General features: G+C 42.7%; 1 protein-coding gene across 2 annotated transcripts in view; it reads left to right on the plus strand.

Moving 5' to 3' along the window:
- The window catches only part of MINDY4 (MINDY lysine 48 deubiquitinase 4), a 132,043-nt gene that overhangs the window by 52,805 nt on the left and 59,467 nt on the right, over positions 1-19,771 (plus strand). For both annotated transcript variants that reach the window (XM_011731333.3, XM_011731332.3), the window contains exon 6: positions 15,800-15,858. In XM_011731333.3, coding sequence (XP_011729635.2) covers positions 15,800-15,858 — 59 coding nt within the window. The remainder of the gene's footprint in view (positions 1-15,799; positions 15,859-19,771) is intronic.

Raw genomic sequence — 19,771 nt, forward strand, 5'->3', positions numbered from 1 at the left:
CTGGTTCCCACCCTCCTTTTCCAGACCTATCTTACGCCCTCTAACCAGTAAGGGCTGGAATCCTCACCCAGCTTTCTGGTTGTTTTCTCAAAACTTCTGGACCTTTGATTCCACTCCCACCGTGAGGCTCAACATGACATTTCCAACAGTAGACTGCCCAGAATGGGTCCAGCTGCTTCCGATGGTTTTCCATTTGTTCTGGAAAAAGCTCCAGATACCTTTGGTCAGAGCTCTTCCTGGTGTGTCTGGCTTGCTGCGGCCATTTCTCGCCCACACCATCCGGAAGGGGCTGCCGTCTGTAGGTCCCTGCACATCTGTCCCACTGGGGAGGAAGACGATGGTGGGAGAGTGCAGCTTGGAGAACCAAGGACTCGGGATTTTGGAGGGGGTACTTTCAGCCTCATGCCTGCGTTGGATTCAGATCGTTAAAAACCAGAGAACCAGAGCCCTGCCAGAGGGCTTCATTCCGCCTCTGTGGAAGTTTCATTGTAAGGAGAAAAGGGATTGTGCTGCTTTGATTTTTTCTTTTCTACTTCTACAAACTCATGTGCATTATTGTTACCTTTTAAGGATCTGGGAGGGAAACTTGCCCTGTGTCAAAGTGTTCAATCCCCAGGTCCTGAATTCTGTGTGAGGCGGGCCTTGTGCTCCCGCGCTGTGGGGTACAGACTTTCCACCCTTGAGTGGCTGGATTCTCAGCCACATCCAGCCGCTCAGTGAATGCCCTCACCTGCTGGGCTTTCCACTCACAGCCACCTGTGCCGAATAGCTGAGGAACCTCAGCAGAGGCAGGAGGCAGTAACCCCAGAATGGGGGCAGGGAGGAATGGGACCCATGGTTTGCTACCCAAGGACCCTCACAGCCCATTTCCACGGAAGATGACTGACTGTCAGGAGAGGCACAGGGGGCTGGCAGGCCGGCTCAGGGACACAGCTAATTTTAGCCCAGGGTAGTACTTGTCTGAATTGGGGCTGGCTTCCTCATGGAAATTCCACAGCTCTCTGGTTTTATGTGTATGAGTGGTGTAATGCTCAAAATTTGCAAAGCTAACTTGGGTTTAAAGCAATGTGTTTCTTTCTCCTTCTTCTAAAAATGCCCAGAAAACAGTCATTTCTCTGTGCTTTGGGAGAAGGTCAAAATTTCCTGGAGGTTCTTTTTTCATGATGGGGCAGTGTGGGGTGGAAGGAAGCATAGCTCTAGGAAACAGTCTTGACTTGATCTTGCTCTAGCCAAACCAGGGGAGGACAGAGAATCACAGTCTCTGTGCCCAAGGAGACCTTTGGGTCATCCATTTGGTGCAGTCAGTAAAATAAATTATTTAAAAAAATACTGGAGGACCAGCCTCAGGTTCAGAGGCAGAGTCAGACATTGTGGGCCTGAAACTTACACAATCTGAGTGACCTTTTTAAGAGAAAGAATATGAAAGTATTTAATTTTCACAAATTTTCCAAAAAGACAAGACTGTGTGAACACACATTTCTAAGGCCTCTTAGAAAGAAAAGTCCCTGAAGCTTAAGCTTCATTAGCTTCATGGTAAATCAAATGCTCTTTGGGTTGTTATTATTATTATTTTTTTCTGGCCAAGTAAGGACATTAAAACGATTTCATAAAATTTCACAAGTTGAGGTAGACATAATCTTATTTCAAGATTATGTCAACCTTTAAAATGAACAAATTAAGCTTTGCAAAATATTTCGCTGCATTGTTTTTTATTTTTCTCATGTCACCACCGACCTGTGTGTCTTGGACAGTTGATAATTTTCCAAGCCTCAGTGTCTTCATTTGTAAAAAAATAGGGCTAAGAAGTTCTTATGCTGCTTTCTACACAGGACTTCTGTGAGAATTAAATTTTAAAACGTGCTTAGCAAGTGCTAGGAAAAGTAGAAGTTGCTGCTTAGATGAGCAATTATTATTGAAGGGCAAAGCTATAGAACATTTAGCGCCCTTACAAGGTCACAGAAAAGGTAAACCAAAGCCTAGGGAAGGTGAATATTTGCCCAAGGTCACTTGGAGAAAGGCATGAGCTCCAAAAATAAGTGTTATTTAAAGGTAAGCCTCTTCACCTTTCTAAAAGTAAATGAACCCAAATTTCTTTCTTTTCAAATGGCTATGAGGTCAACCTTGGACCCAGTCAGAGCTGTTTCGAACATGCGGCTCACAGCTCTTATATAAATGCTTATGTAGGGGAATGCCTTATAAGTTTGAAGGGAAAATGCTTCATCCTAGAAGTTGTTTTAAGCCATGTTTTGACATATTTAACCAAACAGAGCCTAAGTGGGTTTAGTGTTTTGTGGGACTCAGCATCTCTTGGTGCAGCTTACTTCCCTGACACGTTGGTTGGCCTTTGTTAGGACAGTCTTGGGCAGGATTGGTGCCCCAGAGTGGCTTCTCCTAGCAGCTAAGTAAACATCTCCACACAGCTTTTCAATCCACTGTGGAAACTGGCAGCAACTCCTTCAGGCAGCCTGTCAGAACCTTCCTTTTGTCATGCCAAGGATGACTTTAGACCTCCCTGGGACAAGGCCAAGGCTCTAGAGGCAGTCCTTTCCATCCTGGGCTCTCACACCATCCTTGGGAGGCAGCCCCAGGGACCTCTGGGGAGGGAGGCTGGGCTGCCAGGGAGCCCTAATCAGAGGCAGCCTTAGTGGCCCTGCCCACCAGGTGTGCAGCCTGCGGCCCACTTACACCTGGGACACCTCATGCCAGGCACCCCATCACATCTCCGGCACTGGCCCTGGTCACTGGGCTCATCCAGCATCTCGTGATGGGTGGGCTTGGTCAAGTCCAGCATCCCCGGGCTAGTGTGCAGGGGGGTGGAGGTGAGACCAAGATGAAGGGAGATCATAGGCTAGCAACATTTTGCTTGGAGAACTGCATACCCCAGGCCAGACTGGTTATTCAGTGAATTTGAGTGTGTTCCAGAGACATGCTTCATAGAGATCACTTTTCCTTCAAGAAGATATTTTTCTCTCCCTGGGGTAACATCATGTCTACCCACCCTTTCACTGCCTGTTGAGCAACTCCTGACTCTTGTACCAGTCACCTTTTAGAGCTGACTTCAGCTGTGCCCAGGAAACTTCAGCCTGAGAGAAGGGCAGGGAGGTATGAACTGGGAGGGCCACAAAGTCCTGCTGGTATGTGTCTCCCCAAGGGAAGAGCAATCTGTCCTAATGCATTTTTGGGTCTTAAGAAAATGAAAGTGGTGCCTCAAATATCCAGCATGGGATAGATTAAAATAAACCAAGATGAGAGTCAGGAGCCTAAAACTCTATTTCTGCCTACTAACCAGGGGCCCTGAGAAAGCTCTGTCCTCGACTCCCACCTCCAGCAGGGCTGCAGGATTAGATTAGATGGTCTGGATTAGCCTTTTCACCCCTTCCAGCTGGATGAGCTATGTCTAGGTGATCTCTGAGTACTCCTCAGCTTCCAGAGGGAGCATCCGTTGAATACCAATTCAATTGCGTGCCAGGGTCTTGTATGAGAAATTGGAAGAATAGGGAAATAATAGGAGGGAAGGTCACATTTTTGTACAGTTTTGTTTTGCAAACTGTATGCCCTTGAAGAAAACTTCTGAGTCTGAGACTGTGGTAAATTTCTTCTCCATTCCTGGAATGTTCCAGAATCCAGCCTGACTCAAGGAACAGAGATACAGGAAGGAGAAATGTTGGAACTGATTTCAGATCTTGCTCTGGCTCTGCATACTTCTTGTCAAGGACATGTGCCAAGGACTGTTGGGAGGGACACGTACAGAAAGAGAGTTAAGCTGAGAAACCATCACCCCAACAGAACAATGGCTTAGGAGGCTGGAGTACAGCATGTGTTCGCTCCAGCCAAACAGCCTGGGCCCGATGGCTTTTCCAGGAGGATGTGGGGCCATCCATTTCTCCCTCCCTCCTACCCGCGCCCCCCACCCCCGCCTCGCTCCGCCTCCCAAATCTGTCCTCACTGGGCGATCCCTATCTTTGTCCACCTTTGTCATCATGGACCCAGATGAGAGAGACTTGGGTATGCAGCCCAGTTCCCAATTAAGGGTTTCACTGGTTTCAGGAAGATAATTTATTTGAGTTGAATTGTTAAGGCAGATTGTTTTCACAGGATTCCAAGCAGAGAGCTTTTCTCACAGGAAATGTCAGACCAGCAATTCTAGTCAGGTTTTCCACATCCTTAAGAGGAAAGAAAAGACAGAGAGAAAAAAATATTCCTTTTATATGTTGTAGGTCAACCGTTTGAGAACTGGCAACTGCCGAGTATAAACTTAAGATCTGTTAAAGTTGCTACACATTGTGATGGTTAGTGCAGCGATGACTTCTCGATAACCCAACCCTTTGTGAGACCTCATGTTCTTTATGGCTTAATTTGAAAAACGCCTGTGAATATCCAGTGGCCAAGGGAGGTGGAGGAAGCCCCTCCAGAGGCTCAGAGTCCCGCTGAGCTCCCAGGAGGTGAAGCCACTGAAGAATTCCCATCCTCTCCTTGGACCTTGGTTTCCTTGTCTGTAACACCAAAGGTCATGCCAGGTGGCGTCTGAGTGCCATCCAGCTCTAACCACAATTCTGTACTCCACCTATACCTAGAGGAGCTTGGCTAAGGTGCTACAGGAAACCAAAGAAAAAAGGAGAGCAGGAAAGTGAAAGGAAAAAACTTTTCTTCCATGGAGAACTTGGGTTTGTCTTTTTTTTTTTTTTTTTTGCATTCTACATTTAAAAAAACTTTTTTAAAAAAGTCTTTTTATATCAACTTGCCCTCAGGGATCTGACTCACAAAAGCTTACTGCTTCTCCAGCAGTTCAGTCATTCACCAGAGCTGTTGAAGTGATAGGGGCTATGCAGAGTCACTGATGGAAAAGCCAGGAAGGAGTGCAGCACCGCTGTCCCTGATGGGCACCTCCAGTGTTTGCTGTGTACATATATGGCCAAGAAGTGCTTGCAGGTGGGGAGGGGCTGGGTCTGAAGAGCAGAAGCCCAGGTTCCCAAAGTGTTGTGGTTCTTATAGCCCCTCAAAGACAACTCCAGCAAAAGGGAGGTTGAGACTAGAGGCAATGCATCTGTTGACAGGTGATGCCAGTCTTACCTATCATGTGTGTGTCCATCCAGTTCCTATATGTCTGCCCATGTCTGAATAACTCTCTCCTTAATTATAATCTAACCGTCTTGTTCATTGCACAATGATGTTCTGTTTCACGTTGGGGAGTGGTAGGAGTGCTGAATTTGTAGTCAGGAAACCTGGACTCTGGTCCTGGGGTTTTCAGTTTCACTCGCCTTGTTGCATGGCCTCTAGTATGTATATCACCAGCATATAGGGTATGTGTGGGATGCTGGACATCCTTATCTTGTTACTGACTCTAGCAGGGATGCTTCCAATGCCTCAGCGTTAGGTAGGATGTTCTTTAAGGTTCAAATAAAACCTTTCTTAAGCATGCTAAGAATTATTTTTAAAGAACCATATATGGATGTTTATTTTTATCAAGTGCTTTTTCTGCATCTATTTAGATTATTTTATATTTTTTAAATCTCTTGGTTTGAATTACATTATTAGATTTTCTACTGTTAAAATAGTCTTGCATTTCTATTTGGTCATAATTTCTCTCAAACTCATGGCTAATACAGTTGTCTATTTTATTTTATATTTTTGTATTTTATGTTTACAGGTATTAGATTTTTAGAATCAAGGTTGTGGTAGCCTCATTAATCATCATTATCTCAACTAACACGTAGAAATTTCTGTATGTAGGTGCTAGTCCTAGTACTTGATGTATTAACTCATTTAATTCTCACAACAATCTTTTGAGGGAAGACTATTATTAGCCCCATTAGATGAAGAATAAAGAATAGATGAAGAATCTGAAGCCCAGAGAAGCTGGACACTTGCCTTTCCTGCACAGACTTTTAGTGTGTCAGTGAGATTCACAGCTGGGATGGGTGGTTCAGGGTCCGAGTGCACTCTATTTGGGAATGTAAACTGGGGAGATTTTCTTATATTTGGTGGAACACATCAGTAAAACTCTGTGTGTGTATGTTGGGGCTGGAAATGGGGGTGAATTTTAAATTAATGATTTAAGAAAATGATTATAGGTAGTTTCAGATTTTCTGTTCATTTTTTAGTCAGTTTTGTGATTTTTCTAGAAAGTGGTCCCACCTGTCAGTTTTCAGATGTATTGGTTTGAACTTATTCATACTATATTCTTCTTACTGAAAAGCTCCTATTGATAATGTTTAGTTTTATTCTTCCCTTTCACTCTTCGTATTATTTATACTCTCTTCTCTTTATCAATCTTACCAAAGGTTTGCCTTTCTATTAATCTTTTAAAAGAATCAGTTTTGAGGGTTGTTGAATCTATTTATTATTTTTTATTTCATTAACTTTTTCATCTTGCATTGATTTTTCCTCATTTCTACTCTCTTTTGGTCTATTCTGTTGTTCTCTTTTGCAGGGGGGTGCTTAGCTCTTTGCTTTCCACTGTTCCACAATAATAGGTGCCTTTATGCTATACATTACCCTCTCCATATTACTTTAACTGCCTCCCATAAGACTTTATAAGTTGTGTTTTTAACATTAACCATTTTGAAATCTTTTCTGCCATTATTTCTTTAAAATTTTCTAATGCATGGGTTATTTTGGGGGGATGTAGAGGAGCTATCTCTTTATTATTGAATTCTTGTTTTATTTCTTTGTAGTCAGAAACACAGTTTGGAATTTTTTGAGACATATATGTGGACTGCTGTATAGTCAATATTTATAAATTTGTGCTTGACAAGAATATATTATTTAACAGTTGAATATTTTGGATCAAACATGTTATTTTAATGTTTAAATATTCTTTATTCTTATTAATGTTATTTTTCTGCTTGATCTGTTAGTTGCTGGGAGATATGTGTTAAAATTTTCTATTATGCTCATGGATTGAACAGTTTCTCCTTGTAGTTCTGTCAAATTTTTGATAATATGTTTTGAAGCTGTGTTGTTAGGAGCATAGAGGTTCATGATGGAAACATTTTTCTGTTGAATTTTTCCTTTTATTATCCTCTAGTAAGTAAGTTTATCACTAATAATACTTTTTATCCCAAAGTCTGTTTTTATCTGATAGCATTTAGCTACATCATCTTTTCAATGGCTAGTATACAAGTGGTATATTTTTGCCATGCTTTACTGTTAAGCTTTTTTATCATGTGTCTTAAAACAGCATATAGATAATTTTTAAGAGTAATTCAATCTGTGTCTCTTTTAACTAACAAGTTTAATTTTTTTGCCTTTAGTATAATTGCTGATTTACTTGAATTTATTTGTCCTGTTATATTTCATACTTCCCTTTTGCTACACTTTTTCTTTATATCATTTCTCCTCTTTTCTTGCATTATTTTTTTAAATTAACCGTTTGAAAGTGAACAATTCAGTGGCATTTAGTACATTCACAGTGTTGTATAACCACCACCTCTGTCTAGTTCTAGAACATTTTCATTTCTTCTAAGTAAAATCCCTTACGCATTAAGCACTTTTTCTCCATTCCTCCCCTAACCCCCAGTCTCTGGCAACTACCAATCTGTGATATTTCACATAAGTGGAATCATATAAGCTTTTGTGTCAGGCTTCTTTCACTTAACATAATGTTTTTGAGGTTCATCCATATTGTAGCATGTATCCATACCTCATTCCTTTTGATGGCAGAATAATATTCCATTATATAGATATATAACATTTTGTTTATTTACTCATTTGTTGATTGACATTTGGGTTGTCTCCCCATTTTGGTTATTGTAAATAGTGCTGCTGTGAACGTTTATGCACATGTATTTGTTTGAGTCCCTGTTTTCAGTTCTTTGGGGGTGTATACTGAAAAATGGAATTGCAGAATAATTCTATTTTTAACTTTTCGGGGAACTCCCAGACTGTTTTTCACAGTGGCACTTACTTGTGAATTAACTGAAATGTATTTTTTTCTACTCTTTTCACATTTAGAAATTATACATTATGTTTTTATTGTTCTAGCGGTTACTTCTAAATTTTTAATCTTAATTGACTTTAATCAATCCCTCTACCCCCTCAAAAAAGTGTGAGATTTTGGGAAGCTTTAACTCTGATGATCGTTTCCCATTCCCATGCTCCTGTTTATTATGTCCGGTGTTTTAGTTTCACGTTGTTTTTAACTACTCTTAAGTTAGTTGCTATTGTTATTATTTTAATTGTTTTTATTGCCAGTTCTCATTTAGGTTTATCTAAATGCTTACTGATTTCTTTTATTCCTGATATGAGTCCTTAATCATTCATTCAGTGGAGGTCTGTGATAGTTAACTGTTTTAATCCTTGTCTGAAAATGTCTTCATTTTTTTCTTACTTTTAATGATGTTTTAGTTGGGAATTTCAAAGCTGACAGTTATTTTCTTTCAGCTTTGAAGATGTTATTTTATTGTCTTATGCCCTTGTCATTGCTATTGAGAAGTCTGCTGTAACTGTTTATAGGTAATATGCCTTTTCTCTAAGATTTTTCTCATTGTCTTTGGTATTCCGGTAGTTTTAAAATGACATGTCTAGGTGTGCATTTATTTTCACATGTCCGTTTGAATCTCATGTTTCTGTGAGCATGCATGTCTGGAAAGGTCATAGTAATTACCTTTTCAGGTATTTCCCTTCCTAAATTCTCATTATTCTTTCCTTCTGGAGCTTCTTTTATATGTAGGTTGGACTTTAGAAGTTTTTCCTCCATGTCTCTGCTCCTTCATGCATTTTATCTCTCTACTGATTGGTGATAGTCTGAGTAATGTCATCTGATAGCTCTTAGTACTTAATGATGCCTTCACTGTATCTAATCTACTGTTTGTTTACCAAAAGATTTTTTCCAAACTTTAAAGATGTTCAAACCTGCAAAAAGCTTGAAAGAAGAGTACAATGAGTATCTGTAGACTTTTCACCTAAATTCAGCAATTGATACAATTTTGTCACATTTGTTCTTTCTCTTTCTTTCTCTCATCTCCTCCCCAATATATATTATATGTATTTATATATACACGTATTTTTCTGATGATTCATTCGAAAGGAAAATACAGATATCCTGGCATTTCACTTGTAAATATTTCAGCATGCATCTCTTAAGGGCAAGAACATTTTCCTCCATGACCACAGTACCCACAACATTTCTTTCTTTCTTTCTTCCTGCCTGCCTGCCTGCCTGCCTGCCTTCCTTTCCTTTCCTTTCCTTTCCTTTCCTTTCCTTTCCTTTCCTTTCCTTTCCTTTCCTTTCCTTTCCTTTCCTTTCCTTTCCTTCCTTTCCTCTCTCTCTCTTTCTCTCTCTCTCTCTCTCTTTCTCTCTCTCTCTCTCATCTTCTCATCTTGCTGCTCTCACACCCAGACTGGAGTGCAGTGGTGTGATCTTGGCTCACTGTCACCTCCCATCTCCCAGATTCAAGGGATCCTCCCATAGTCCTGTAGATGGAACCACAGGCTCATACCACCAAGCCTGGCTAATTTTTGTATTTTTAGAAGAGACAGGGTTTTGCCATGTTGCCCAGGCTGATCTCAAACTCCTGGGCTCAAGTGATCCACCTGCCTCAGCCTCCTAAAGTGTTGGGATTACAGGTATGAACCAGTGTACCTGGCCCAATAAATTTCATATTGATTCAATAAAATTATCTGACATGTAGCCCATAATCACATCTCTCTTTTAGGCTTTATTTTTTTTTTCAATCCAGGATCCATTCAAGGTTTGCCCATTGTCTTGGTTGACGTGCCTGTCTAATATTTATTTATTTATTTATTTATTTATTTCAGACAAGGTTTCACTCTTGCCTAGGCTAGAGTGCAATGGCGTGATCGATCACAGCTCACTGCAGTCTTGGCTTCCCAGGCTCAAGTGGTCCTCCTACCTCAAGCCTCCCCAGCAGCTAGGACTACAGGCATGCACCACCACACTTGGCTAATTTTTTATTTTTTATTTTTGCAGAGATGGGGTATCACTATTTTGCCCAGACTGTTGTCCAACTTCTGGGCTCGAGCAGTCTGCCCACCTTGGCCTCCCAAAGTGTTGGGATTACAGGTGTTAGCCACTGCACTGAGCCTCTAGTCTATTTTAACCTCAGTTTTAGTTTTTCATGAAGAGAATGGGCTTGTTTTCCTAAGAACACCCATATTCTAGATTTGTTGTCTTGTTTCATTATTAGGTTTATATTAAGCATTTTTTTTTTTGGGAAGGACAATACAGAAGTGATGTTGTGTATTTCCTGTTACATCACATCAGGACCACATTAATGCCAGCTTGTTTTATTTTGATGATGCTAATTTGGATCACTCGGTTAAGGTGGTATATGTCACTCTCTCTATCATTGTAAAGATAACTTTCCTTTTGGCAATTAATAAGTAATCTGAAACTTTCAGACCATATGAATACCCTGTTCCTCAAAAACCTTCCATCCAGTTGTATTGGCATCTACTGATGACCCTTTCCCATATAAATGATTAAATTGGAGTGTATAAAATGATGATTTTCTAATTTTATAATTCCTTCTACATTCATTGATGGTATTCTGTAGAGAAGAGCTTGCCCATCTTCTCTCTCTTTTCCTTGCACTCCCCGCAGCTTCTTCCTTCTTGTCCTTTATTCCTTCCTCTTTCAGTAGCAGATTCATGAATTTTTTTTCAATATTTAATATATTATCTATCACCATTGTTATATGCCCATTATTTCATTCAATGACTACATTTACTCTTCAGAGCTGCCCATTCTTTTTTTTTTTCATAATGTCTAGCTCTTTTCTTATGATTTCCATTCCTGTTTTTAAAAAGTTTCTCTAATCTTTCTAATGTACAGCCTCTCTAAGATTGTTGCTCCATCTTGAGTCTTTGGGAGTCCTATTTGCTGTGTCTGTTGGCTTTCACTCATGGTACATCGTTTCTCATGTGCTTAAGAGTTTTTTATTTTAAGCATATTTTAGTAGGACTTACAAAACAAATAAAAAAACAAAAAACCTCTCTCTTTCAGGGAATCTTGAATGAACTGGTTTGTAGAAGTGCTCTGTCAGATTATTTTACATTACTTTGGTTAGGTGTGCTGGGGTATCACTGACTTCCGAAAAATTTATGTTAATTTCTTGTATTCTAGATTCTTGTGCCATATGAATGGGGCCAATTTGAACTCCATTGACACTGGGTTCTGATATTTCGTCAAATATATAGCAAATGTCTTAGTCTATTTTCTGTAGCATATAACAGAATACCTGAAACTGAGTAGTTTATAAGGAAACAAAATTTGTGTCCCACAATTCTGGAGGTTGGAAAGTCTGAGGATGGGAGGTCACATCTAGTGAGGGCCTTCTTGCTGGTGGGGGCCCTCTGCAGAGTGCTGAGGTAGCTCAAGGAATCACACGATGGGGAGGCTGAGTGTGCCAATTCAGGTCTGTCTTCCTCTTCTTAGAAAACCACCAATCCCACTCCCATAACAACTTGTTAATTTATGAACCCATGAATCCATTCATGAGAGCAAAGCACTCATGACCCAATCATCTCCTGAATGCCCCACCTCTCAATACTGCCACATTGGGGATTTAATTTCAACATGAGTTTTAGAGGGGCCAGATATTCAAACCATAGCAGGAAGTGATCAGTATCTTTATTTTCATGAGATGCCTTTCTTTTAGAACCCATAACTAATTTAGCCAAGAATCTAGTAACAAACACAGAGGAGTAAGCATCTCCTCTTCTCAGTTTTTTTTTTTTTTGTGTGTTATTTATTTTTATTTTTTAGAGGTAGCGGCTTGCATGATCATAGCTTATTACAACCTTAAACTCCTGGGCTCCGGCAATCCTCCCACTTCAGCCTCCCAAGTAGCTGGGACTACAGGTGCGTGACACCACGCTCAACTAATTTTTTTATTTTTTGTAGAGGGTCTTGATGTGTTGCCCAGGCTGGCCTCAAGTGATCCTCCTGCCTCCGCCTCCACCTCCCAGAATGCTGGGACTATAGGCATGAGCCACCACACCTGGCTTCTTCTCTGTTATTATGTGAGAGTGACTCTTTTCACTAAGCCAAGGATTCAGTTATTCAGAGATTGAGTCCTGGTCCCTTGGAGCCCAGAACACCAGCAGCGACCTGGCTCGTGCCTCTCCCGGGCAGGGGGCAGGCGGGGCATGAGAAGAGCTGTGGTGGGAGGTGGAGGCCTCAGCAGAGGGGCGAGTGGAGTTTGCCAGTTGGCCCCCATGGATTTATTAGTTGCATACTTTGACACATGTCTCTGGGTTATCTGAACAATCACACTTTGAAGAAGTGTTTTGAATCCCTTGATTTATCTTTTTGTCATTGTTGTTCAGAATAGTTTCACTCAAAGGGAAGAACATGTTTTTAAACTGACCTTTTAAACTTTGTAAAGCTTATGCCACAAAGAGACATGAAAGGAACAATAAGCACATTCTCTACATAGAAGCATAATTGAAGTCTCTGGTGATGAGATCTATGGGAACCCGGCACAAAGCATCTGAGCTGGGCTCTTGTAGCTGATGGATGGCCCTCTGGGTGGAAGTCCTATGACCAGAGAGAGAGGCCAAGCTGTACCCTACCCAGTGGTAACATGATTCCCACCATCTCAGCGGGCTCATGGCCACCTGCCTACCTTCAGGAGCCAAGGGAACCATTTGAGAGATTTGGCCCTTGTCCTGTAGTCTGCAGGAAACCATGGAAGTTTCTGAGCAGGGGAAGGATGTGGACAATCGAGGCAAGAGCAGAGTAGAGCATTTGAAACCAGCAGCCTGGGTTTGAATCCTGACTCTGGCACTTCTAAGTCATGTGACCTTGTGTAAGCCACCTGGCTTCTGTGAGAATCGTCTGGCACTGAGCACCCATTTATGGAGCACTGGCTACATGCTGGACACCCGAGATCCAGAGGAGACCAAGATAATCCTGCAGTCCTTTCTTCTTCCTTGCTTGTAACTCTTACCACGTGTATTAGTTTACTATCGCTGCCATAACAAATTACCACAAACTAAGTGGCCTCAAACAACATGAATTTATTATCTCATAGTTCCGGAGGGCTGAAGTTCCACTGGGCTAGAGTCAAGGTGTTGGCAGGGCTGGTTGTTTCTTGAGGATCCAGGGGAGAATTTGTTTCCTTGCCCTTTTCACCTTCTAGTACGCACCTGGATTCCTTGGCTTGTAGCTCCTTCCTGTCTGCAAAGCAGATCACTCCAATCTCTGTTTCCATGTTCACATCGCCTTCTCTTCTTCTATGTCAAATCTCCCTTTACCTCTTTATGATAAGGATCCTTGTAATTACATTGGTCCCGTTTGGGTAATGTAGGATAATTTCCTCATCTAAAGATCCTTCGCCTATTCTCATTTGCAGAATCCCTTTTGTCATGTAAAGTAACATTCACAAGGAAGTTCCAGGGATTAGGATGTGGATATAATTGAGGGCCGTTATTCAGCCTACCACACCACGCGACATTGCATTTAATGTCTGTTCATTTTACGTATCTGTGTAATGTGTTTCTTCTGGGCAGTGAGATAGATAGGCCTGCCAGATAGCCTCACATATGCTGGGTGAGTGAGTGAATAAATGAATGAATGTGTTCTTTGGAGTTGAGAAGAAGCTGATGTTCCACTTGGGCTTTAGAGGATTAGTGTAAGTTTGTTTGCCAGAGTATTCTAGATGGAATGAGCAGCTTATGAAAAGATATAGAGGCATGAGCTGAGACGTTCAGCATGGAGGAAATGCAGGTGGAATGTGATGGCCCAGAGTGAGATGAGGCTGGGCAGTAGGTGGCCGGGTCATGGAGAGCCTTGCAGGATACACTAATGGGCCTGGATTTTATTTTTATAAGGAAGCAGTAAATGTAGTTATTGCCATTGTCTTTGGAGTTACTGCCTGGGTTTAAATTCCTGTGCTGCCACTTACTTGCTGTGTAACCCTAGGAAAATTACTAAATGTCTTTGAGACTGAGTGAAATAAGTGCTTCATAAAGCTTTTCTGAGAAGTATATGACTTTTGAGGCTTGCAAAGCATTTAGCACAGTGTGTGGAGCAGTCAAAGGAGCCTTTAGGAATGTATTGGTATTCTTGCTGTTATTTTAATACATGTGATTATTGTTATTATTGATGGTGATGATGGGGACTCTTAGAAGAATTTGAGCCAGGCTTCAGTGTCGTGGTCAGATTTGCTTTCTAGGAAGATGACTTTGGCAGCCATGTGAAAATGTTGGGGGCCAACAAGGGTGGGTGACACTAAGGGTCAGGAAACCAGTTAGGAGCCTATTAAAATAATCTAGGTGAGAGATGAAGAGGCAGAGAGCAGAGGTGGGGGTTCAAGAGAGATGTTATTGAATGCAGGATGTTGGAGAGGTATCTTTGCTGCTGCTGTTCCCTGCTTGAAATCATTCAAGGGGGATTTTAGAGGCTTAGTACCAATGCCTTGGTCCTTGATTTTCAGAAAGGGACACTGAAGCACAGCAAGGGGAGGATGCCTTGCCTTCATCTCCAGATGAAGCAGTGACAGATGGGATAGGCAGGGTAGAACTCAGGTCCTCAGCCCTTTGTTGCAGAGCAGGCGGAGGTGGGAGGAGTGTGGCTGGAAGAGGCTCCTGATGAAAGTGCAGTTCTTCATGGGTGGGGGTGCTCTGACACAACCTCAGTGTTGATTGCCCCTTCCACACCCCTCTAACCACCCCTCTATGCCTTAACTCCTCTTTCCAGCTCATTCTTCCACCAGTCCCCACAAGAATGCCTGTAGAATCCTGGTGGTGTTGGGCAGAGGGGTTTTGTGGTTTTGAAGTAAGGCAAATGACTTGACTGAGTCCAGGAGGACACAGGAGGATGAGGGCTGCCTGGGAGGAGGGGTGAGGGAGTTCTATGTTCTAGCGCCAGTGAAAGAAACCCGGAGTCTGAAGAAGTGTGTACTCAGGGATTTGGTACTGTGTGTCCTCTGAGGTCTTCCATTCACGCCCCTTCATACATCTTCAGGAGGAAACCAATTCAATAGAGTACACCAGGGCAAGATTACGATTGTTACTTCAATCATATCTTACCCTGCAAGGATGTTGGAGGAAAATATATTTCAATGCCACGCTCAAAAGAGCTGTCATTTTTTAACATAGTAAATGAATTTTCAGAGAGTGAAGTAATATTGTTATTTTTAATACCTTCTGTTTAGAAATGATTTTACTTTAGTTCAGATCGATGCATGCTAGAGAACAGAAAAATCTAAAGGGAGCTTTAGAAAATGCTCCCCTAAAGGGTCCACCCTTTTAAGAAAGCTCTGTGTGTACATACCTGAATTTACAAATCAGAATCACATGGCAATGTTTTAAGTAACAGGAAGATACAGGAGGGTTCCTTTAAACACCTTGGTGCATTTCAGAGGTTTCTTATAAATAGCTGCTGATGGCTTTACCAGAAAGCTAGGAGAGAGGAAACAAACAAACAAAAAAAACATGGAGATGAGATGAACAGATTCTGGGCAATGATGACAAGAACTTGATTTGTTTGTGCGTGTGTATGTTTCCCAAAAGTATTGCAGTGAAATTGGCGAGATAGCCTATCTGCAGTGCTTGGCAAATACCAACCTACAGAGCTGACCATCCTGTATTGGCTGGTGTATGAGTCTCTTTGTGAGAACACAGAATCGACAAGCATCATGGGAGCTATTTGGTCCCATCCCATGTGGAACCTATGGCTGAGAGAGGGGGAGTATTCAAGGCACACAGAGGCGAGGCCAAGACTAGAGAGACCTGTCTCCTGAATGCCTGTCCATCGCTCTTAACAGTCTTCTCTGCCGTTTGCATTTCTCTGTCAGTCTCCTCTGGTACATTGATATTTTCTATTTTCCAGGAAAAATCAGTTGCTGACGTCTGACAAGGTGGATGATGAGCTGGGTGCCCTGCAGCTCGGTAGGTGCAGCGAGTGCCCCTGTGCTGTGCCCATCAGGGCCCAAGAGGTCCTCATTGGCTCTGTCTGGGAGATGGGTGGTGGGGGGCCCCTTTCCTTCCGCCTGACCTCAGCAAGTGGGTCCAGTCAAGTGAGTAGAGCAGACTACTCTCTCTCTGATTGATGTCTTCTACTGCTTGCCCTTCTCTCCTGGGGACATCCTTTTAAGAAGACCAGTCAATCCTGGATCTACACTGTGGGGCCAGAGAAGCTCTTTCTGCATTTGGTATTTTTTTTTTTAGGGCCATTCAGTAATGGCCTTAGTAAGTTAACTAAGGTCTCCAGAAAACAGTTCTCATTCAAAGTATCAGTATAGCTCTGTCTGGGAAGGCCCATCCTTTTAAAAAGTTTATCAGTGTATTAGGGAGGCATAAGACACAAACAGTGAAGGCATTAAGTGTACAACCTTAAGTGCTCTGGTCTGCATCTTCACTTCTGTGTATATCTGTGTAACTGCTCTCTGAGATCAAGATAGAGCACGTTTCCTTCCACTCTTTAGTTTTGAAGCAAACTTTTTTCTTTCTCTTTCTGTAATTTCCTACTCTCCAAAGACTGATGTGTTTGCAGGGTTTTGCAGAAGCAGCTAGAGATTGAGGATGTTGAGACCAAGGATTGACCATGAGAGGATGAGGTTTGAGTGCTGCCAACATTTGCTCCTCTTCTGGAGCCAACAATTTACCTATTGTAACATTTGGGCAGACAAGAGCTGTTCACATGCTCTTCTTCTCCCTTTTGAACTCTCCTTTTTAAACTGAAGGAAGAAAGCAGTGCCTCTATTTAGAACTCCCTTGTGTGAGACGTGTAGTCTGACAGTTTGCTTTGATGAAGTTGAAAGAAAGGTGCAGGCCTCTGAGCTGTGGAGGCGGAGGTGGGGGTTTGTTTACTCTGCATAACTCATCCCAGAAGCAGCAGATCCTCAGAACTCCCCAGATGGGGTAGACTTCTGTGCAAGGCTGTGCAGAGTACAGCATGGAGTCAGGAAGTGCTGGCATCCAAACCCTTTTTGTGCACCACTGCACTTTAAGATTTTGCAGTGAAAGCTGCTTGTGTTTGGACACAAGCAAAGCAGTTCCTGGTCTTCAGAACCCAGAGAGCTTCTACTGGAAGGAAGGCTGTTAGCAATTCTCAGAAGCAGCTGTTTGAAGTGTGTGTGTATATGTTTTCTGGAGGGAGGCCGACTCCTCTTTGCTAATGGCTCAGCTAATGATTTAGGAAAGGAGAAGAAGGTGAAGGATAGGAGACCATGGAACCCAGTCATGGAGGGAGTTCATGAAAGAGAAGAAAGGAAGGAGAAGTCTTGTGGGGGCCAGGGTGTTGGGGGTTGAGCAGTTCAGAAACAAAAATCAAATTTGGTTGGAGGAACAGAACTCCTTCTCCACTCCAGTTCACTTTACTTTGATTCAATTCAGTAAACTCTTGTCAGCAATTACCTGCCAGGGCATATGCAAGGCTCTGTAGAAGGCAGACTAAGGTGAATAAAAGGTGGCCTTGCCTTTTTGGAGGGTGGGGTAGGTAGGAAAAAGGAAGAGAGGTATCTTCCCATAGCAACACATGAAGCAGATGCCCAGCAGTGCTTAACTGCTTTAATAAGCCAAGTTCTGTGATGGGTTTCTGTATTAGTCTGTTCTCATGCTGCTAATAAAGACATACTTGAAGCTGAGTAATTTATAAAGGAAAGAGGTTTAATTGACTCACAGTTCAGCAGGCCTGGGGAGGCCTCAGGAAACTTACAATTGCGGCAGAAGGGGAAGCAAACATGTCCTTCATATGGCGGCAGGAAGGAGAAGTCCCCAGCAAAAGGGAGAAAATCCCCTTATAAACCATCAGATCTCATGAGAACTCGCTATTATGAGAATAGCATGAGGGTAACCGCTCCCATGATTCAATTACCTCCCATCAAGTCCCTCCCACGACACGTGGGGATGATGGGAACTACAATTCAAGATGAGATTTGGGTGGGGACACAGCCAAACCATATCAGTTCTGGAAGCTTCCATACTGTGTAGGTATTTAGTCTGGACTCTGAAGAATGGGCAAGATCTTGCCAAATAGAGTTGTGGAAGGAGCCGTATAGGCAAAAGCCTAGTGTATGTGTGAGAAAGATTGGCTAGAGGTAATGGCCCTGTCAGGGAGGGTGTGGGGGTCAGTGTGAGATGAGGCTGAAGTGAAGGCTGGGCTGGGCAAGATGATTTTGAGTGCTGTGCTAAAGAGCTGTACAGCAAGTCATTGGGCAGAGATTCTGTGCTAGTGAGATATCTAGGGCTGTGCATTTGGGGGCTATATCTGGACTTAGGTGTAGAATAGACTTTAGGGATACAAGCTTAGATGTTGGGATACTGGTGAGGGGCTCTTGGCGTAGTCCAGAGAAGAGGTAATGAGACCCCTGTTACCTGGGAAATCCAATGGGTATTTCAGTACCTGCCCAAATATCACCTCTTATGGGAAGTTTCCCTGAGCATTTATGGCAGAATTAATTGCCTCCCTCTCTGCTCTGAAAACCCTTGCACTCGTCCCTTTTTCAGCACTTACTGGGTTATGTTGTAATTTTTCAGGGGGCTCTGTCTCTCCCTTGGCAGGGAGCTGCTTGAATGAAGGGGTGGGGCCTTAGTCACCTCTGACCTGTGTCCCACATCATCCCTAGTACATCATGGCTGCTCAAGAATGCTCTTGCTGAGCAAATAGAAACATAAGGACATATTCCTGTGACAGTGGAGAGAGAAAGGCAACGGGGGACAGAATATGAGACATTCTGGAGGCAGAGTGATCCGGAGGCTGGACTGGCGTGGTGGGTGAGAGAGGGTAGAGGTTTCAGCCTGGGGCTTTTGTAGAAGGGTGGAGAAGAGATGGGGTCTTTTATTGAAACTGAAGCCGGGAAGGGTTCTGAGTTTCTGGTGTTGGGGCACTTCCAGAAGATATCTTGTGGTCAGTAGGAAATTCTGCACAGGTTCCCAGAAAAAAGCTATGTGGACCATTCTCCCTATGGAATCTTCCTATGAACATCATTCCCCTTGGTGTCTTTGACTCCCTATTGAAATAAAATCCAATTACTTTATACATACATACATACATACATCCTACAAAAAGCACATAGAATGGTATGGGAAACAAAATCCTTTGCTTCTTTTCAGTCAGACATTTAAACCAGGACCTTAAAACTAGCATTCTCAAACCACTGACATTTACATTACAAATTGTCTGCCTGGCCAACATGTCATTCTGGAGTGTTTTGTTTTTCCCTTGCATGGTGTTCCCACCACATCTGGGCCCGAGGCCTGCTGTATGGTCCTGAACCAACTCCCTGCATTCAGGGCAGTTTCTCCCTGTAGAAGCCAAAGGAGTTTGCCTTTTCCAAGGGGCTCACTCTGGCCTATGCTCCATCAGGGTCTGCTTTTCCTGGGCCCCCAGCCTTCATTCCCAGATTTTCTTCATGGGACCTAGGCAGAGCATGTTTCAGGCCTGGCTTCCCTCCCTGACAACCTCGGATTAAATAGAAACCTCTAAATGGTCTTAAATACTATCACTTTGTGCCTCCAGGAAACAATCTGGCTCAAGGCATTGCAAGAAACCCTTCAGGGACAGTCCTCCAGTAATCTGGAATCACTCAGGTTATACTGCCCCTTTGTTTGGGGCCTCAGATGTCTAAGGTGGAATTAATCACACATCTCTTTTCCTCCAGAGAACATTCTCAGTGTTGGTCTTTGCAAAGCCTGCCTATCAGTCTTCTTCCCTTTCTTCCTTCCTACCCTTATTTTATTTTATTTTATTTTTTAGATGGAGTCTTGCTCTGTTGCCCAAGCTGGAGTGCAGTGGTGTAATCTTACCTTACTGCACCCTCCACCCTCTGCTTCCCAGGTTCAAGTGATTCTCCTGCCTCAG

This window comes from Macaca nemestrina, chromosome 4 (assembly GCF_043159975.1).
Source record: "Macaca nemestrina isolate mMacNem1 chromosome 4, mMacNem.hap1, whole genome shotgun sequence".
Taxonomy (NCBI): domain Eukaryota; kingdom Metazoa; phylum Chordata; class Mammalia; order Primates; family Cercopithecidae; genus Macaca; species Macaca nemestrina.